We start from the raw sequence: 18,129 nt of genomic DNA, 5'->3' as shown, positions 1-18,129 counted from the left end.
CCATTCTGCCAGGTCTTCATCTATGGTTTCCTCCTCTTGACTTTTACCAGGGGTGAATTGTGCCAAAGTGCAAGTTCTTTTGGCCAGTGGTGTTTGAAGTAAACCTTGGGGTTTGCCATGAGTTCTAGGGGATGTGAGTAACTACCCAACACAAAAGAGTTGGCTAAGATTATATTCACCGGGACCTTCCTCAACCATTTTCATTTTCAATTTCTCCTGTTTTGGTGTAGGGGTTGTTAAGTTGGAAAGAGAGGTTGGATTAACATATGAGGAGGAACAGATAGCTTCTCTATTGTTAGGTACGGTGATCTCTTATTGATGGTGAATATTATTACAATATGCAAATGGATTAGCATCACCAAGGATTGTAATTTCTACCCCATTATGTGGAAACTTTATACATTGGTGATAGGTGGATGGGACTGCTTGCATGGCATGTATCCAAGGTCTCCCTAACAAGAGATTGCATGGCAAAGGAAGGTCTAGAACTTGGCAAACTATATGCTTCACCACTGGCCCAACCTTGATGGGTAATATAACAGCTCCTCTGGAAGAACATTCTCAATCATCATATGCGTTGATGGTTATTTTCTTGCTGACATCCACTGATTCTACTACATAACCCAATGTTGTGACTAAGTGCAAGGTGTATATGTTTAAGACGACTCCATTGGCAATCAAGACTCGTTTGATTCTATGTTGGTTTACGAATCCTTCAATATGGAGGGAGGCATTAAGGGGTTGTTGGAAGGATGTGTTGTCACTTTCGATAAAAGTGAGACATGGTGATGACTTTACACTACCAACCATGGCTTGAAACTAATCTATGTTGAGGTTGGCGGGGACGGACACTTCTTGGAGAGCTTGATCCAAGATTGTTTTATGTGGGGGATAAGCGTAAAAGCTCTAATATGGAGATGAGGGCTGGCGTTCTATCCAATTTCTCTACAAGATTATATTGTTTGGTGAGGGGTGTTGTTCCTTGTGGTGTCGCTTGAATAGTAGTCTTGCTACGACACGTAACAATGTTGCATGTAGGATTTGGATTTTTTATGGTAAGAGTTGCAACTTGTTCATCCACATCATAAAGGTGATTCATAGTATAATGGTATGTGGCTTGTGTGTAATTGGTTGTCGTATCTGTATTTCTTCTTGAAGTGGAGGGACCACTTTGATCATGTGATGGAAGTGGATTCTTGAACATTTAGTGATCATCATTGGATTTTTTTGGGTCATGTCATTCAATTTCAATTTCTCCTCTATCAATAAGATCATGAACAAGATCTTTTAGCCAATGGCAATTGCTTGTTTTGTGCCCTAGTCTTCCTTGGTGATATTCACAATGTTCATGATCTCGCCACCATGGAGGCTTGACTTGAGGCTCATAATTGGATGTTTTTGGTAAGGTCACAAGATTGGAGGATATTAATTGGCATAAGATCGTTTCGATAAGTTTCCCTAAGGGTGTATATGTGTGTTTTGGCTTCTAGTTTTGTTTCTTTTATTTTGGTTCCTCTTGTTGTGTATTGCGACCTTGATTTTGTGGATTATTGATGGTGTTGTTGTTAGGAGGGGGGTTTTGTCCTGCAAACTTGACCACTGGTTGTGCATTTTTTACTATTCTTGCGTCCATTGTCCCGTCATTGACAACGTTCTTGTTTTTGTTCCAAAATTTTGGTTTGTCGTTATTATAATGTGGACGAGGACCATCTTTGTTTTCATTACAAATTTTGATAAGTCCCTTTTTTACAAGGGCTCTTTCACATTTGAGCCCTTGAGTTATCATTTCTTCAAAGGATGTTGTGCCCTTCATGTCCAAATGAAATTCCATTTCATCATTTAAGTTGGAAATGAAAAATTTTCACTAATTCTTGCTCAAGTAGATGAAGGGAGCGTCTGCTAGACAGTTGTCTCCACCGTTGTAGGAAAGTTAAGAACAACTCCCCTGGTTTTTGTTTTGTGTTGCACAAATCTGCCATGGTGACATCACGTTCTATGTTGTGTGCATAATGAGCGGTGAATTTTTGGACCAGTTCTTCAAATGTTCTAATACCACCTGACAGTCGTGAAAACCATTGTGTGGTTGCGCCTCCCAAACTTTGAGGAAAGAGGCGCATCAGATATGTGTCCTCACAGGCCAACTCTAAGCAAGTGGAGTGAAATTCTCGCACATGGTCCCTAGGATCTCCTTTGCCTCTATATTTTTCAAATTTGGGCGTTTTGAACCCTCATGGAAAAGGTGGCCTAAGAATGTTCCTATCAAAAGGATAGGGACAAATGTCGTTAAGCGAGAATTGATTGGTCTTCACACCATTGTTCAATTGTTGGGCGAGATTTTATATTTGTTGCCTCAACATGTCTATTCCTGAAGGAGGAGGTGGTGGAGGATTCCCTTGATGATTAGGGTCATAGTGGAATTAGTCTCTACATCCTCCACCATCATGATGGCTATGTTGCTCAGATGTTTGTCGTAATTGTGTTGTATCAAAGTTGGAGGGAAGCTTGGCACTCTCTTGAGCGAGTTTCAAGAAATGAGCATTGGCATTGTTTCTAAGAATTTCATCAAAGAGTGTTGAATTTGGGATTATGTTGTGCTCTTTCTATATCTTCTGGAGTAGGACTGTTGGGTTCTTCATCATTAGTGCCTCCTCCAAAGGCCTCATGAAAATCGTTGAGGTTTTCTTCCTCCTCTTCAATTTCTGGTTGTCGATTTCTCATTGATCTTGTTTGAGTCATGGTTTTGAAAGTTGATGTTGTAAAAATGACTATGACGTGGTGATGAAATGTTTGATGGAAGACAAGTTTTTGTGAAATGTTTGGTGGAAGATAGATCTTTAATACTGGAGGTCGGATGTCAACAAAGTTCATTGTGAATTGCTTTTGTGTTTTTCAACAATTTGATGTGATGAGGTATAGCAAAGTTTGAGATGTGTTACAATCCAAGCTACCTAGCAATGAAAGGATGCACTCATAAACTAGTTTTAACCTATCTAGATGTGTAAAAATGCCTCTTAGGATGACTGATCCTAGATGTAGAGACAACCTAAAAAAAAATTGACTTGTTGGTTTGTTTAAGCAATATATGAAAGAACTAAGGACAAGACCTCTTTGTGTTGAGAGTTGAGTGATTTTGTGATGTTTGAATGTGAAAGTGGGTAGGATATGTGTCTCAATAAAATTCTTTCGTTATGAAGGGGGTTTCTACTTCTTCCTCTCTTACAGTGGTTGGTGGTTCCTCTCGAGCTTCGTTGTATGTGATACAGATTTGAGGAAAAAAAGAAGGATTGATCTTTGCCCCCTTTGTTCTTGTGATAACCAAAAGCTCTATGCTGAGTGACAGCTCTATTGCTCAAAGGCTCTTTGCAAATTTGTTGGATTTTCCCTGAAGGTACAAGTGCATATGATGCAAAAATACTCTATGTGAGAGAAAGAGTTGTCTATTGATATGGAAAATTCTTTTTCTTGATAAAAGCCTTTGAAGCAAGTTGTCTTTTCTTCAATTTGATATTTTGATGAAGATTTCTTTTTCTCAAGATATGAGTGATGGTCATACAAACTGATCAATGTTCCAATTCTTGATGTAGATTTGTTTATCAATGTTGATGTAGATTTGTTGGATGGATACTTAGTTCAATTTGTTTTGAATCCTTTGACAAGAAAACACAGCAAGCACACAAGCATATAATCTTGCCCCTTTAAAAAAGCACAAATGTGGGTCTAAATTAACCCAATCATGAACTTTTTGACCCTTTATAAATGTATGTTATGTTCTCAAAGCCTAAAGTCAGCCCAAATTTTTCTTGGTCTGAAACAAGACGAAGACAACTCAAACACTTTTTATTCCTAAGGTCATGGCCAGTTGCGATATTTTTAGCCCACATCTTGATATTTCTTCAACTTTGGTACTACATACCTTATGTATCCCGCCATGGGGGTAAGGATGTGATATACTAAGTCTTGCATGAACATAACAGATAGATGATCCCTATGATGGGGGAGTCACCACTTTTATCAAGCTACAAGTAGCCTTTCAAAAAGCCCTGTTTTTACTCAAGGAAATATGTATGGTGAGTATCTTGGGAGCAAAATCATCTATGTTTTTGCACTGAACTTTTCACAAATATCCTTAATCAACAGAACGGGTGGGCTTCTAAAATAAGAGGTGTCTAGTAATGATTGATGTCTTTGGACGTAAGTTCATTCTACAGTGACTCACTTAAGAGCCTTGTAACTTGTGATGGAGCCCATATGTCCTTTCAGCAAGTTATATTGTAGGAACAACTACACCCAAGGCTACAACTTTCGCTCTCATCTGATTTCTATAGCGGCTCGAAGGATTTACCGCGCAAGGTCGTTACCAAGAGTGATGTGTCTCTTGGTAGGCCTTTCTTAAAAATAGAAAATTTATAACACTACTAACACTTTTCTCTTGCACCTAGGACCACGAGAGTCAAGAGAGAGGATAGTGTGTGTTAGAAATGGGACCACTCTACAGATTTGCACAAGCGTGCCAAACACGAAAAAACACTTGTTTTTTTTAATTTTTGTATTGCAATATGATCTATTTGCTATTTGGAGATGTTGCTCCAACAGACATGATATTCTTTTTATTCCACAAAGCAATTTGTTTTCTAACTAGGAAAGTGAAATCCTGATCAACAAAATGAAAGAACTTTTGCTTAAAAGAAAATCGTTTTTGCAAATAAATGGATAAGTTTGATTGTTTTTTTTAACTTGCAAATAAAAGGTTGATTGTGAATTTTACCATTGCAAGAAATGAAAGATTGTTTTGTTCTTTTTAAGCCCAAATTGAAATGTTTTTCCCTAACTTGCAAGAACGCAAAGTGTTTGATTTGTTGTTTTTGTTACCTTACAATGAGACTTTTTTTAAGCTCAAATGAAGATGTAGTTGATTTTTAGCCCAAAATGAAATATGAGATTTTTTTTAAACCAAAAGAAAATGAATTCTTTTTTACCCAACTTCAAAAGCTGGAAAGAAATCAAACTCCTAATCCTAACTCCCTAACTCCTCCAATCCTGCAAGAAATTGTTAGTGACTTGCAAGAAGAAAAGTTAATGAAATGTCCAATCTTTTGGTGGGCTTCCACAAACCTAATTTTAAATTTTATTTTTTTCGGTTACAATTTTTTTTTTTTTTTAGCTCACTATTACAAAAGCACTACTTTGAGAACACAGAAGCGCTACTTCGGACAATAGCGCCGAAGTACTTTCAAAAACGCAAAACAAATAACAACAGCACTAAAATATTAACAAAAGCGCTAATTTAAATTGTTTGACAGAATTAAATAAATGACAGCCAGAGAGCGCAAAAGCGCTAGATTATTACAACAACGCTAGTTAATAAACAAATTCGCTACAACTTTAAATAAAGCACTAAAACTATAACGAAAGTGCTAAAAGTCTAACCAAAGCGCTAAAACCCTTCTGTCAAGGGTGCCAAAAGGCAAGACAAAAACGCAACCTGTGTGTGAAAATTATAAGAAAATCAAAACAAAAGTTAGAATCGAGATCAGAAGGTTGCATGTTGGATTCACGTCGGGTTCACCAAATGATGCAAGTCAAAAGGAGGCACAAGACAAGTCCAAATGTTAATATGTTAGTGACAACCAAAACGAAACACAAATGAACTTAAAAACTTAAACATGCATATCAAGAGAGATAAAAAGCATACAATAAGAAGCATAAACAGATGAAAGAGGGAAAGAAAACCCCTAAGATGCTCCCCAAAATTATCATAGATGCTCCTCCCTTGTTCCTCTCCTCTCCAAGTTTCACATGAGTGTAGCTCTCGGCTTTTAGCACTATCTATAGATGCCTTATGAAAATTCAAGATGGTTATGAAAATGAGAACAAATGCTTATGCAATTGTAAATAAGTTACTATGAGAAAGCACCTAGTTAGTCTATATAAATTTTAACAAAATAACAATGCAAATGCTTCTAAATGCTCTCTTAAAAAAGACTAAGTTTGATGCACAAAGATTTCTGATTTTTTTGAAAATAAAGAATAAGAGCTCTATTTATAGGAGAAATAGGGCAATGGATGGTAAAGATTGAGTAATCTTAACAAGGACCAGAATTGAAAGTTAATCAATCCATGTGATGGCTTTCAACCCAATCTCACGATGACAAATGTCAACATGAGATGGCTTGAGAGGAGAGGGAAGAATCATTAAATGTTTGAGATGACATGAAGGTTACCTTGGGAGGGTTTGGTTAAGCTTGAGTTAGTGAATAAAACTTTTATCCAATGAATAATGTCTTTATCCAATGGAAAAACTCTTATGCAAGAGTTAATGGGGATAAACATGGTCAAAGCAATGAATGCTTAGAGAGACCCATGAGTTAAATGAGGGTTGAGTTGGAGGAAAAGTCTTTAACCATGTGGGTGAGTTGAGTTTAACCATTAATGTTTATGTAAGAGTCATAAATGGTTATGTAAGAGCCATAAATGGTTTGGAAGATTTTGGGGGTTAACTTGTTGAAGAATAAAAAGCATTTAATACATTTCAAAGACTTTGGATGCTTTGAAAAGTGACTTCTCTTTGCTTAATAATGTGACAATAATTAGGGGATGGATTAGGCTAATTTGGAATGGATTAGAAGAATCTAGAAGGGGTTTAGGAGGCAACTGGGTTTGGTGAGTGAGAAAATAGGATTTTAATTAAAATAAAATTCATTTATTTCAGCTAAAATTGTGCAACTTGCATTTGTAGGAGAATGCAAGTGGGGGGGAGTTGAGGGTTTTTAAATAAATATTTATTTATTTATTTAAATAAGTTATGGGGTTAAATCAAACAAATATGCTTTATTCATTTAATTTAATTGTTATAGTATGGTTAAATGTATTAATTTAAATAAATTGAATAATTTATTTAATTAATAGAATAAGATGTTTAAGATGAATTAATTAAATATCAATTTAATTAACTGTTGACTGATGGTTTAAATAATCAAATAAATACTAAATATTCATTTATTTAAGTGGACAAATTTATGTGTCTACACTTATCAACAACCCCAAGAGGCCAATTTTGATTCTTTCCAACATGCCCATCAAAATGTGAAAAGCTTGGAAGATGTCACCATCAAGGATATAATGTTGAACTTCCAAAAGCAATTAGAAGCTATTGAGAAGGAGCGAGAGTATGGTCTACAACAAAGTCAACTTGCTTATCAGGCTCAGCTCTAGAAACAACAAATGGAAACCCAAAGACAACAACATGAGGACTTCCTTGCAAAGCAGCTTGCTTTTGCTAGGAAGGAGGAAATTAATCAAGTAGCAACTATAGAGAGGTAGCTCATGCAAGATGAATGTTCTGCCCCAAGGGTTCCCATATTTGTAATCCCAAGCTTCAAACAAGGGAGACCTTCCAAGCCTTCAAATAAACCTCCTAAGAATAAAATACCAAGTTTCAAAGGAGCTCAAGTTGTTGTTTTACAAGAGCCTTCCCCTCTACAACCTCCCTTGCAACATCCCTTACCAGATCGATCTTCTTTCCCTGACACTATCTCACTCTTCAAAGGTGGACCTGCTGTTTGGAAGGCTGATTGGCTTGATCATGAAGGAGGATGGGAGGTGTTGTATGCTAGTTGTGAGCTTCCTTTTACTCAACAAGATCGAGGTTTAGACTTGCTGCAAAGTAAATTCAAAGATAATCTACAATTGCAGGACATTGAGTGTGGATGTGAGGACATGGAGGAGCCAATTAGATCAGGTCATGATGTTGACCATTCAGAACATAAGTCATCCTATGATGAGAATGGTGAAAAAGAAAATATCTTTGATGTCTTACCTACTTTTGTTCCATTTTCAGAGGATAGGATGGAGATTGAGGCTACTTTGTGTTCAAAGGATGTGGTTGTTGCTACACATGCTAGAGACGCCACAAAAAATGATGTTATTCCTACAGGCAGTATAGGGAACAGATCATGCCATGAGCATGAGATAATTGCAGTTGGTAGCCAAGAGGAAGAAACAAAAACAGAGAGGCAATTTGAAGATTTTAGATCTTCATATAAAGTGCCTCATAATTTTGAGGTTGGTGTTGATGAACTAAGTATCGGCACGTGTGATTATGATGTATGTTGGTTCTCCCTTGTCTCGGAATGTGATGAAGTTGAATTTGAAGTCTTCATTCAAGGTGAAGAAGTTTATTTTAGCATTAGGGACAATGTGCCTCAGCTTGAATGTTTCACTTGGGACTATCATATCGCAGATGGTGATGTTGAGCAGCAACATACATGTCAAAAGAGTAATTATCTTGTTGCTCAAATTGACAGTAAACCTGAGCTTCAAAGTTTTCTATTTGATATGCATGAGGACCCCCTTGTGCAGATCAAGAAAGAGGTATGGTATACTTTTCATCGCCATGTGAGTTTGAGGCCTTTTCCTTTGGTTTCAACTCACACCTAGAGGAGGTCGACTATTGTGGAAACAATGATCCCCCCTTGTATGAAGAAAGTGTCTTCTCTTTTGCAAGTGGTAGTTATTATGAAACTAGCCTACTCCAAAAATACTACCCCCTTGCTATTGTATGTATGCTCGATGCATACCCAAATGTCTCAAATGCCTACATTCTATGGCTTCCTTATGGTGGCAAGGTGAACGGTGAAGTGTTCTTTCACCATATATGCAATATGTATGATATGATGCATGCATACAAAAGATTTTAATTGTTGCAATTAGATAATTGCAACTATAGTATAAAGGAGATCGGCTCCTTCAAAAGATTCATCTTTGACAAAGGCAAATGCATTAGTTGCCTCTTGTTGTAAATCAATGTAAATATTAGATTAGAGGTTGTTTTGCTTTCATAGGTGCTTTTGCACCTGCTACATTCTCCTTAAGAGAATGTATGCTCTAGTTTTCAACTTCCCTCCAAGTGTTGGCATGCACGTGTTTTGGGTCTTTCAAGTGACTCAGTGCCCAATGGATGCTTAGGGCTTCTGGATTTCATGCTTAGCAAGCAAGCATCCCGCAGAGGTTAACAAAATGTTATCATTTTATGACACCCTTGGTCCATCAATGAGAACCGACCAGAGATATGTTCCATGCACCAGCGCTGCCCAAGTTGATCAAGGACAAAGCCAATGGTCATAAAAGTGTTAAGTGTTGTCTTGTCGAGAGGCAGGTTCTAAGACTTTTCCTCATGACCCCGGAATCCTGAAACCCCCAAGTTTCAAGCCTTTTCCTCATGACCCCGAAATCCCAAAACCCCTAGGTTCCAAGCCATTTCCTCATGACCCCGGAATCCTGGAACCCCCAGGGTCCAAGCCTTTTCCTTCATGAACCCGGAATCCCAAAACCCCCAAGTTCCAAGCCTTTTCCTTCATGAGCCCAGGACCCCGGAACCCCCAGGTTCCAAGTTTTCCCTTCTTGACCCCGGAATCCTAGAACCCCCAGGTTCCAAGCCTTTTCCTTCATGACCCTAGAATCTCGGAACCCCCAAATTCCAAGCCTTTTCCTTCATGACCCCGGAATCCCGAAACCCCTAAGTTCCAAGCCTTTTCCTTCATGACCCTGGAATCCCAAAACCCCTAGGTTCCAAGCCTTTTCCTTCATGACCCCGAAATCTCGAAACCTCCAAGTTCCAAGCTATTCCCTTCATGACCCCAGAATCCCAGAACCTCCAAGTTCCAAGCTTTTCCTATCATGACCAAAATCCCGAAACCCCTAGGTTCCAAGCTTTTCCCTTCATGACCCCGAAATCCTCGAACCCCCAGTATCTTAACCTTTTCCTTCATGACCCCGAAATCTCATAACCCTCAAGTTCTCAACTCCTCTCCCCTGCAAAAAGATCCAACGTCTGACTTCCGACAACTTGCAACACTTCTATATGACATGATCAACACTCAAGGCTCTTAATGCTCCACTATAATGTCCCCACTTTGAGATATGATTTAATAATAAATAATAATAAAATTAAAATACAAAAGAATAAAAATAAAAATATATAATATTATAATTAAATATGATTAAAATTCGATTAAGTTAATGAATGGTCAAGAGGCATGAAATGATGAGTTGTTACTTCCCCAAATATGAGGTATAAAAGGGAGAAGAGAATTCATTTGAAAGGAGGATAATTTGAGAATCAGAAGTGCAGATCTGATTTAAATAAGTGCAGCTCTGACTATGAAAGGTTGTGTCCCTTTCAAAAGGCAGAAATAATGAAGAATTGCACTCTTTCAAAGGGTGCTAATGGTGAAAGGGTATGTCTCTTGCCAAAGGGCATACATGATGAAGAGGTGTGACCTCTCCCTCACATTGAGAGATATAAAGGAATGGAATAAAATATCCTAGGATGGAAGGGCGGACATAAGCAGAGATAAATCCTAAGGACAATAAGCAATGAGCAACAACAATAATATATTAAGAGCAACATAAAGGACAACGAGTTAAATAAGGCAACAATCAATCAGCACCGAAGAAACACAAGGATATAGTAGAGAAGAAAATAAAGAAAGTGGAAATCGCTGAAGACATAAAAAGAAGGAAAGAATAGAAGGTAGAAATGAATCCAAGGAAGGAAGAAATACTACGACAACATAGGCTCAGATGGAAGAGCCTATTCAGCATACTCACAACTATGAGAATCTACTTCTCCCACCCCACCATTATTGCATAAGAACTAAGGTATGTTCAGATGTTAGAAATAGATATTTACTGAGCAATATGTTGTTACTTTACTGAGCATATCTAAATGAAGACATAATAATTTAAATGTAAATTTTATTGAATGGTATCCCTGTTAATCCACTAGAATATGAATTAGCCATAAGGAAACAAGTCTGTAATATGAATCATATCAGACTATAATTGTTGATGATATAGTGACTAGTTTATTAAAGCACTTTCATTTCATATGTAATGAATAAGTTTTGTTTGTGCATCTTGTGAGGGATGGATAGAGGTGTAATCTAGTGGCAACGAGGGGCTCACAAGTGGTCAAGACCCTTGGAGTCAAGGAGCAGATTGCACCCTCTATGCCAAACCCGCAGGGTAAGACTTGTATGAGTAATGGACTTGAAGGGCAAACAACATGGGCCGCCAAGTCTAGCAAGGAGGTTAGAAGCAACCATTCCTTGGACTTGGTAAACAACAGACCCAAGCAACCCTTTCATGTCTCGTATACCCACTCTTTCTATTGTCACCTTAAAATAGATTATGACTAATTAAGAATGGATATGTTTGTAGTTGTTTGCCTTTCCTTGTGGGTGCAGGTTAGCTTTGTAAGTCTACACTCCTCTAATACAAGGTAAGTCTCAAGCCCTATCTTTGATTTATAAATTTATGAATTATTGATTGCAATAGGATATTAGATTCAAGGATAATTGCATTGAGTACTATGATAAATATCTATTTTAGATATACCATTAGCAAGTTAAGAATGGAAATTGTCTCCTAATCAAGCAAATTAATTTAAATCATAAATATATTGAAATTAGGTAAATGTTGTTAAAAGGCCTATATCTAGTAGAGGACATTACATCCACCAACCCCTATTACTTGTCTACTTTCATTCATGGAGCTACAGGGGTGCATTTAATGTTTTTGCAGGCTTGCTATCAAGTGGAGTCCAGGGCCATGCTTATTTATGGTTACTTGATGGCCTTCATGTCAGGCATGCATGCTTTGACTTTGGAATGTCAGGCCATCCAACTTCCAGAAGTACTTTTGTTCTTGGGGTTGCTTTGTAAGGGTATGGCTAGGTTACTTGAATACACAACATGTCAAGTTTGTGCACCTCCCTGCCTTCCCTGAATGACATTCCTTTGTGCATTCCAGGGTCAAGGCTTCATCTCCTTGACCTTTGGCCTCTTCTTTGCGACCAACTTGCTATATATAGGTTGTTAAGCCTCATTGCAAAGGGTTCTCTCCCTGTTGGTTTGAGCTACTCTTTGCTCTTTCACTTCTCTTGAAGATTTATATATTTTTTGCATTTATGCAACTATAAGTTTGGCCATTGGCCATAAATGAATTGAAATTATCATTCTTGCCTCCCTTCAACTTATGTTGTGTATGTTTCCTTACCTTCATTATAAGTGTATGTTTTGTGGCTTTCTCTCACGTATATGTTGTGTTAACTTGTTTATGAGTGTGACTAGCAGGAAACCTTCTCCCCTTTGACATTCAACAAATTCTAACCTCCATACGTGTGTTTTGGGTCATTCATGCAACCGAAGTTTGTGCATCTCCAGTGTATTTCAATGAATTTTGTGTCATTTTGGGGTGGGGAGAGGAACATCTCATATCTTGGTGCATCACCTCCTTTCATTCTTCCCTTTTTCTTTGCAAGTTGTTAGGATAGGTTTAGAGGTAGAAGTTGCAGTGTTGAGTTTGTTCAACACCTACACTTGGATTGAGAATGAAGTCAGCCTTTTCCGAAGATTCAACCCCATCTCGCAATGTCCCACACTTTGGGGTTGTTTCTATGTTTCACAAGGTTGTTGAGTTGATAGCTCAACAAGGGTGCAAACTTTTGTGACAACAGTTACCTTCCATGGGGGTTTCACCGGCTAGGCAATATTATATCACGTGCGTTCATATTGGGGTGTTTAAAATCCCAAAAATGAGGGTACAATATATTGTCTATCAGTGAAAATAAGGGGATTTTTAATTTGGGCTATGAAAAAATACAATATCTAGCAAAAATAAGGGGGCTTTCAATTCAGGTTGTGTATTGAGAGGGGGTGACAAAATAGGAGTTTAGAGAAATATTTTTTGAAAATAGAGAGATTCTTTAGTATGACATGAACGCACGTGATATAACCCAAGTTCACTAAGTGACACCCCAATGTTACCTTCTAGGCATGCCACCTCATGCTATAAGATCGAGGAGTCCCATGAGGCCAAAGGGGTACAGAGGGTGTTGCCTTTGGGCCTGAGAAGGATAGACTTCCTGGGCATCCTATTGTTATGGCCCTCATGCTCTCTATCATGGTGAATGAATGTGGTAATCATGAAACATAGGATAGGGGTGACAAGGTTTAGGAAAACGGTGATAGGATACCTCACTAAGTATTCCACCTCATATGGTATGGGCCACATGAGGCCAAGGGGGAATGAGATCCGCCCTAAGGCCTAGGGTGGAGGGTCTTTGGGGCACCCTATCTAGTCATCCTCTTCTATGCCCTCTATGATTGAACTCTCAAGCATAATTTAATCTTGTAATTAGGACTGTGTCTTACATATGTATGATTGGTATTTCCTAATTGATAGATCTATTTAATGAAATATGATTATTGTATATTTTCTAACTTAATTGCAAGGTTTCAATCAAAGTAACAAGTATCTCTAAACCCTGCTCTACCTCAATTACGGCAAAATTTGGGCAGTTATAATTTGGGGACATTACATTACCATCGTTTTTCTTCTCCATGACACACTTCCTCATCTGCCCAGTGACATCTTTTGATTCTTTGATAAATACAGTGAACTTTACTTAACAAAATCTACAGTGGATTCTCTATTAAACCTTTGATGGTAAAATTATCTACAAATGCAAGGGCAGAATAAACAACCCTGCATTATAAATTCTCTCATGCAAAAGATTTGCTGTTAATATCCATTCCCTCTCCCATTTAATACATGGTCATGTTAAAGGATTACAAACCTTCCCCTCCAGATCTACGGATATAAAACAGTTCTGTGAAAAAATGTGCCACCTCAGTGGACCTAATGGTGGAGACATATGTAGCCCACGGATGAGGCACAGATTCAAATCCAAACTGGGATACATAGAAGTGGAAGCTAGGAAAAAACCACACTTAAACAACATGCAGCAAGCTTCTTGTGCTAGTCAGAACCAGCACTTCCCATTCAAACAATAAACCAGTAACACCAGTCAAAACGGGATCAAACCACCAAAAAAACAGTCAAAGCTGAAAACATTGCAGGTTAAACAAGTCTGTTGATGAAAAACCTGCTGGTTCTGGTTTTTCAAAGGTTTTTCAAAATGGCGTTGGTTTTTTCTCTTATAAACCCCTCAAATTTCATTTTTTGTCATTTTTTCCCTGTGTGGCCAGTTAGGAAAATTTTGCAGGCATTTAGCATTTCTTTTTCCCATGATTTTCGGTTTTAGACCCATATAATTGAATTCCATTTATACTTTCAGTTTGCCAGGTAAATATAATGATATTATGCTGGGGTAAGCTACATAAACCTAGTATGAACAATATATAAGGTAAATGGAAATCAAACTCCTTGGCAGCTTCCACAACAGGATATTGTATCCCAAATTGGTGTGTTGCTTGGTGGTAAATCAAAAACTACCTTTACCTTTTTGTGCAGACCCTATAATTTAATATAAATTGTCAAAACTATTTTAGTATGGATAAATTTGAGTTACTAGTGGTAAAAATCTCAAGGGTGTCTAAAACAAGTGAAAATAGAATGCGTTAAGTCAATTTTAGTTTATGTTAGCAGAACTGCTTGATAGAACAATTAAAGTTCCTTCAACAAAATTCAGATGCCACTGCAAAATCAACCTAAGCCTGCTTTCCTGACTTTTCTCCACTACATGTATACATACTGCCATACATAACAACACACTTCTTTCCTTGGAACATGCATGTTTATCGATATCAATAGCTTACACAATACTTGAGATTATTTTCCTTCAGTATAAAGAAATATCTAAAATGCATGTATTATTTACCTCGGGAAGACTTGTAATAATAAGGCCATAAAGATATACATTCATACATATAGATCTATAATTGAAATAATTATTGAGGGTGAATTTAGTGAACAAGCCAAATGGCATGTCCCGTACATGAGGGTGAGATCACAAAAGACATGAATCTCCTTATTTAAGTATACAATTGGGCATATGATACAGAATATTTGATAGCAAAGATCACAAAATTGACTTTTTATTCCAACTGAAAAATCTGTTTATCATTATCTCAATCAAATAAGATCAGAATTATATTTTCCTTGGTGCTCTCTCCAACCCAACTTCATCATAATGGTGGCATAGAAATTCATTCATCAATCCAGTATAATAGAACATTCAAGTTGCCATTTCTCCTCAGTTTCATGAGAAACAGGATCCTTACAGAACAGTTTCTAGTTTGAACACTATTGTATCCTTTAATTATGTTATTCAATAGTTTCCGCCTAGAAAGCAACAATCAGCCTGTCCATATTATAAAAAAAGGGGGCACATGAGAAAAATAACCTAATCTGACACAGGGAAGTGAACAGAAGGCTAAATGCAATGTACCCAACAAAAGCCTCAAGACTAATAACCATGCATTTATATATTTCTTTTTTATAATGTAAAGAATATTAATAAAGAAGAAGTTAACAATTTACCAAGTGCCTGACAAGGACAAAACCAGAGAGATTACATGAAAATTGCAGAAACTTTTGGTAAGGCAGGGTGGGCTGGCTGCAAAGGACTATGCTCACTGCCCAGCTGATTTTTGCATTGAAAATGGCATTGTTTTGCTAATAGAAAGGCACAATATGATATAGGTGAATACATCGACCAGATTATGCAAAAGCTTACAAAGTTATATGCATACACAAAGCTTACAAAGTTAAATGCATATGCACTACTATTTGCTAACAAGTACCCTTCCGGATTAGAATAGAATCTTGCAAGGTGAAAGTGACAGACATACAAAATTGAAGTCGGTAGTAGTATTCATTGATTAGCAGAAAAAGGAAATCCATTTGTAGTTATAGTGACTTTCCTCGAGTGTGTACTGCTGCTGCCAGGAGGTAGATGCCATGTGGTGTGCTGTTACATGGAAGGATACTGCCAAGTGGTGCCCCTCATGGGGCATTGATTGCGCTTTTTCCTCTGTAGCTTGTCTCTCTAGGAGTGATGGGAGTTCAGCTTCTCTTGAATTATTTCAATGATCCTTCTTTTTGCATTCTTTGACATAAAGGGAATTGATGGGCTGTACGGTCTACTCATGTTGCTCAATGATCACATTTGGTCTCTCTATGTAAGTTCAGAGGTTTTCTTTTTTTTACTGTTCCCATCCACATAAACAAGTCTCACTAGCCCAACTTCACAATAAGGGTTTTACAGCCCTTTTATCTGGAAGTTCCTGCTTTGAATATAAATTGTATCAGCAGTTTCATCTAAAATAGCATGAAGATTGGGATTGTTTTTTACAAATTTCATAGGGTTCACAGGGTTAGAGCAAGTGTTTTGGGGTTTAAAGATCTGAGTAACCTTAGTGGTAGATGGGCTGGAATGCTGGTAGATAGACTGAAAATGGGAGTAGAAGGATGGGAGATTTAAAAGGGTAACTTCAATAGGCATTAAGTCCAAACCTGGTGAAAGTAGGGGCTACAGAAGCTCAGGCTTTAGCACTAAAGTTAAAAGCTAGAAAGACAGATAAAATTTGTTGACACTGACGAGCCTTAGGGTGATGTGATCCGGAAGTCATATTTTGGACAGGAGCAGACACCATTACCTGGGTTAGATTTGCATCTTTGGGATGGGGAATGCTTGGAGATGCAGCAGAGTAGAGAGACGCCCCTGCTTTCCATAATCAGCCAGATGTTCATCATCATCTACAAAAATATTCTTAAGTAAGTTATCCTCACTTCCTTGCTCTTTTATTAATTGCAGATTCAGATCTTTTCTTTATCTCATGTCTCTCGTAGTAATGAACATAGGGACATATTACCAGCTTTTTGTTCACCTTTCCCTTCTAGTATGCCAATTTATAGAATCATTATATTGCCTTGAGCTCCTTGTAGAATTACATCTGTAGAAAAATCTAGATTAACTTGATAGAGTTGGTTGGAATATGATTGGCAGAAATAATGAGGCACAAATAGTGGACCCAGAAAATTTGGAATGATGAGCTCAAGTTAAGATTTTGCAATGGGAATCAAACCTAGAATGCTTGAAGAGTTCAGGAGAGGACAGAGCAACAGTGAGGGGTTGAATGAAGGGTGGAAAAGGATTAGCGCCCTTGCTATAAGTCTTACCAATAATGCTATCAACAATAACAGCAGCATCAATGCTCACCCAATCTATTTTAATTTCTTTGCTGTCTCCTCCTAGTGGCTTAAAAGAAGCTCTGAACAGAACAAACTTGCATGGTTTCAGAATGCTGTGAAAGGAGAATGACCTACCAAAGTAGGCAGTGTAGTCCCTAAGGACTCTCATTCTACTCAAGAGCTTCATTATAGAAGTAATGTGTTGTCAGAGAATTAAGATCATTTCTGCCCCTATGACACTTTGATGATCAAACTCAGACATGGTAAGCGCTCAGAAAACGGCTGAAGGAATAGTGAAGTTAAAGACAAGGAAGAGTGGAGTGGTGCTTTAAAAAAGAGAAATAAGGAATTAATGTGATCAGTGGATGACAGCAAGATCTAGGAATATATGTGTTGGATGTGGAAGTGGTAAATACTAGAACATTAGTGACTAGAAATATATATCTGTTGCTTACAAAAATAAAGGTTAAGAGAAATATAGACTGTGCATACTAGCCAACTCAAGTTCAGATCTAATAATTAACCTCTTTGTATTTAACAAGAGAGCTTTGATGTGATAGGTGTCAAAAAAAACCTGTAATGCCAGTCCTGGTTCAAAACTGATGATGTGAAATGTAGTTGCTCAAGATGTACCTTTTACAGCAAAGACAAGAGTGTGAAAAGTTGTAAGAAGACTCTCAGTCTCTCAGTGAAAATACCATCATAATGAATAGCAGAAACTTCACTAACACTTATGAAGCTTCAACAAACCAAGTTTCCAACCAACAGTTCTCTCAGATCAAAGGATCCCATTTACTAAAACCATAAAATCCAATCAAATTTATTCTTTAAATTCTCTAAAGCAATTTAAGAATTTCATTGTGTTACCACTAACCTCCTATACCCATGTTTACAGAAAATACTTACAGGAAAACAATTCTCAATTATATCTCAGGTTCTCGGCATCTTCATGTGTATCTTGAATCTCAATGTTATTTGAAAATTCAACAATTTGCATGCCCCTTCCAACTATAGCAATCTGATAATGGGTTCTGACCCCAACAAAAGTACATTAGAGATTAAAAATAGCCTCTCTTGAAATTCCAAAAATAAGGAAAGCATTTGAAACCAAATAATAGGACTTCAATTCAA

General features: G+C 37.5%; 1 protein-coding gene across 26 annotated transcripts in view; it reads right to left on the bottom strand.

Moving 5' to 3' along the window:
* Positions 1–5,267: 5,267 nt before the first annotated feature.
* Positions 5,268–18,129, bottom strand: part of LOC131039677 (uncharacterized) — a 163,715-nt gene continuing 150,853 nt past the window's right edge. Inside the window, exons 21-24 of one of the 26 annotated variants that reach the window (XR_009104697.2) lie at positions 16,680–18,029; positions 16,464–16,563; positions 15,346–16,091; positions 14,734–15,166 (exon numbers count right to left, since the gene is read on the bottom strand). Coding sequence is in view for 3 of the 26 variants with exons in the window: in XM_057972471.2 (XP_057828454.2) it covers positions 17,918–18,029 (112 nt within the window). In the remaining 23 variants the exon portion in view is untranslated. Of the gene's footprint in view, positions 5,837–14,733; positions 15,167–15,345; positions 18,030–18,129 lie in introns of those variants that run through there. The other 25 variants (XR_009104694.2, XR_009104698.2, XR_009104701.2 and 22 more) reach the window with 25 other exon arrangements.

The sequence above is a fragment of the Cryptomeria japonica genome, chromosome 4 (genome assembly GCF_030272615.1).
Source record: "Cryptomeria japonica chromosome 4, Sugi_1.0, whole genome shotgun sequence".
NCBI lineage: Eukaryota > Viridiplantae > Streptophyta > Pinopsida > Cupressales > Cupressaceae > Cryptomeria > Cryptomeria japonica.
Note: the sequence above shows the minus strand (reverse complement) of the source record. Positions and strands in the feature narration are given on the sequence as shown.